The sequence below is a fragment of the Myotis davidii genome, unplaced genomic scaffold (genome assembly GCF_000327345.1).
Source record: "Myotis davidii unplaced genomic scaffold, ASM32734v1 scaffold1717, whole genome shotgun sequence".
Classification (NCBI taxonomy): Eukaryota; Metazoa; Chordata; class Mammalia; order Chiroptera; family Vespertilionidae; genus Myotis; species Myotis davidii.
Genome location: NW_006287955.1, coordinates 801,524 through 802,888, shown reverse-complemented (window position 1 = coordinate 802,888; position 1,365 = coordinate 801,524). Strand labels below are relative to the sequence as shown.

The following is a 1,365-nucleotide window of genomic DNA, read 5'->3' as shown; positions in this document are numbered from 1 at the left end:
GCGCCTGTTCGAGGCCCTGACTGTCGGTGAGAGGCTCTCGCGGGACGGGGAGGCCTGCGGCTGCGGCAAGAGGGCGCCTGCAGGGAGGGAGGGAGGAGACAGCGCCTCCACGGCCAGGGGCTGCCACACACACACGCACACACACGCACACACACAAACATGCACACATGTATGCACACACGCGCGCACACACATGCGCACGCACACACAAACGTATGCATACGCACACGTGCGCGCACATGCACACACAAACACGCTCGTGCACACATGCACACACAAACACGCTCGTGCACACATGCACACACGCGCACACCCACACACACTGTCTTCCTCCAGGCGCAGCCGGCCCGGCACTCCCTGGCCACTCGTGGGCTGTGCTCTGGAGATGCCAAGAGGAAATGGCAGCCGTGGCCCACGCAGGGGGGGGACAGGAGTCACTGGGGCCTGGGGGCGGGTGGACGCCGCCCAGGAGATGCCCATGGACAGGGCAGTAGCCAGGCCTGGAGTATGGGGATCGAGCCCGCAACACGGCGAGTGTGGGTGTGGGGCCAGGATGACGCTGGTCGGGGAGCTGCTGGGGATGTTCTCTCGGGCTGTGAGGACGGGCAGGAGGTTCCCGCCTGGGGCGTGTTCCCACAGCCAGACGTCGCGCGCCCCCCAGCCACTGAGCCACACACCCCCTTGTCGCTGTGGCTGCTCTCAGGTCGCAGTCAGTGGCCGGACTGGGACATGGGAGCCAAGTAGTTGGCACCAATGGACGTTTGGGCCTCATCCAAGCATATTTTCCACTGATTTTTAGAGAGAGTGTTAGAGGGAAAGACAGAAATGTCGATGTGAGACAAACACAGTGATTGGCTGCCTCCTGCACATGCCCCAACCAGGGCCTGGGCCAGGAAGGAGCCTGCAACCAAGGTACATGCCCTTGACCGGAATCAGACCCAGGACCCTTTGGTCGGCAGGCCGATGCTCTACCTACTGAGCCACACTGGCCAGGGCTGAGTATCGCCGTCTTGGAATGAGCTGGTGTGTGTAAGAATACATCCAAGATTTTGTTAAAGAAATCCATGTGCCCTGGCTGGTTTGGCTCAGAGCATCAGCCTGGGGACTGAGGGTCCCGTTTGATTCCGGTTAAGGGCACACGCCCAGGTTGCAGGCTTATTCCTCAGTAGGTGTCATGCGGGAGGCAGCCGATCCATGGTTCTCGCTCATCACTGATGTTTCTGTCTCTGTCTCCCTCTCTTTTCCTCTCTGAAATCAATAAAAATATTTTTTTTAAAAAATGCACGTGCCCCAGCCTTGCTCTGCAGACCCGTGAGTGCGGGTGAGCGCCCCCTGGTGGACAGTCTCCCAAACAGTCCTGCGCCT

The 1,365-nt window shown here is 60.2% G+C and overlaps 1 protein-coding gene across 1 annotated transcript in view; it reads left to right on the top strand.

Annotated features, from left to right (window-relative positions):
* DENND3 (DENN/MADD domain containing 3) overlaps positions 1 to 1,365 on the top strand; it is a gene marked incomplete at its 3' end in the record, with an annotated part of 73,424 nt that overhangs the window by 45,260 nt on the left and 26,799 nt on the right. The window contains exon 10 of the mRNA XM_015561422.1: positions 1 to 26. Coding sequence (XP_015416908.1) covers positions 1 to 26 — 26 coding nt within the window. The remainder of the gene's footprint in view (positions 27 to 1,365) is intronic.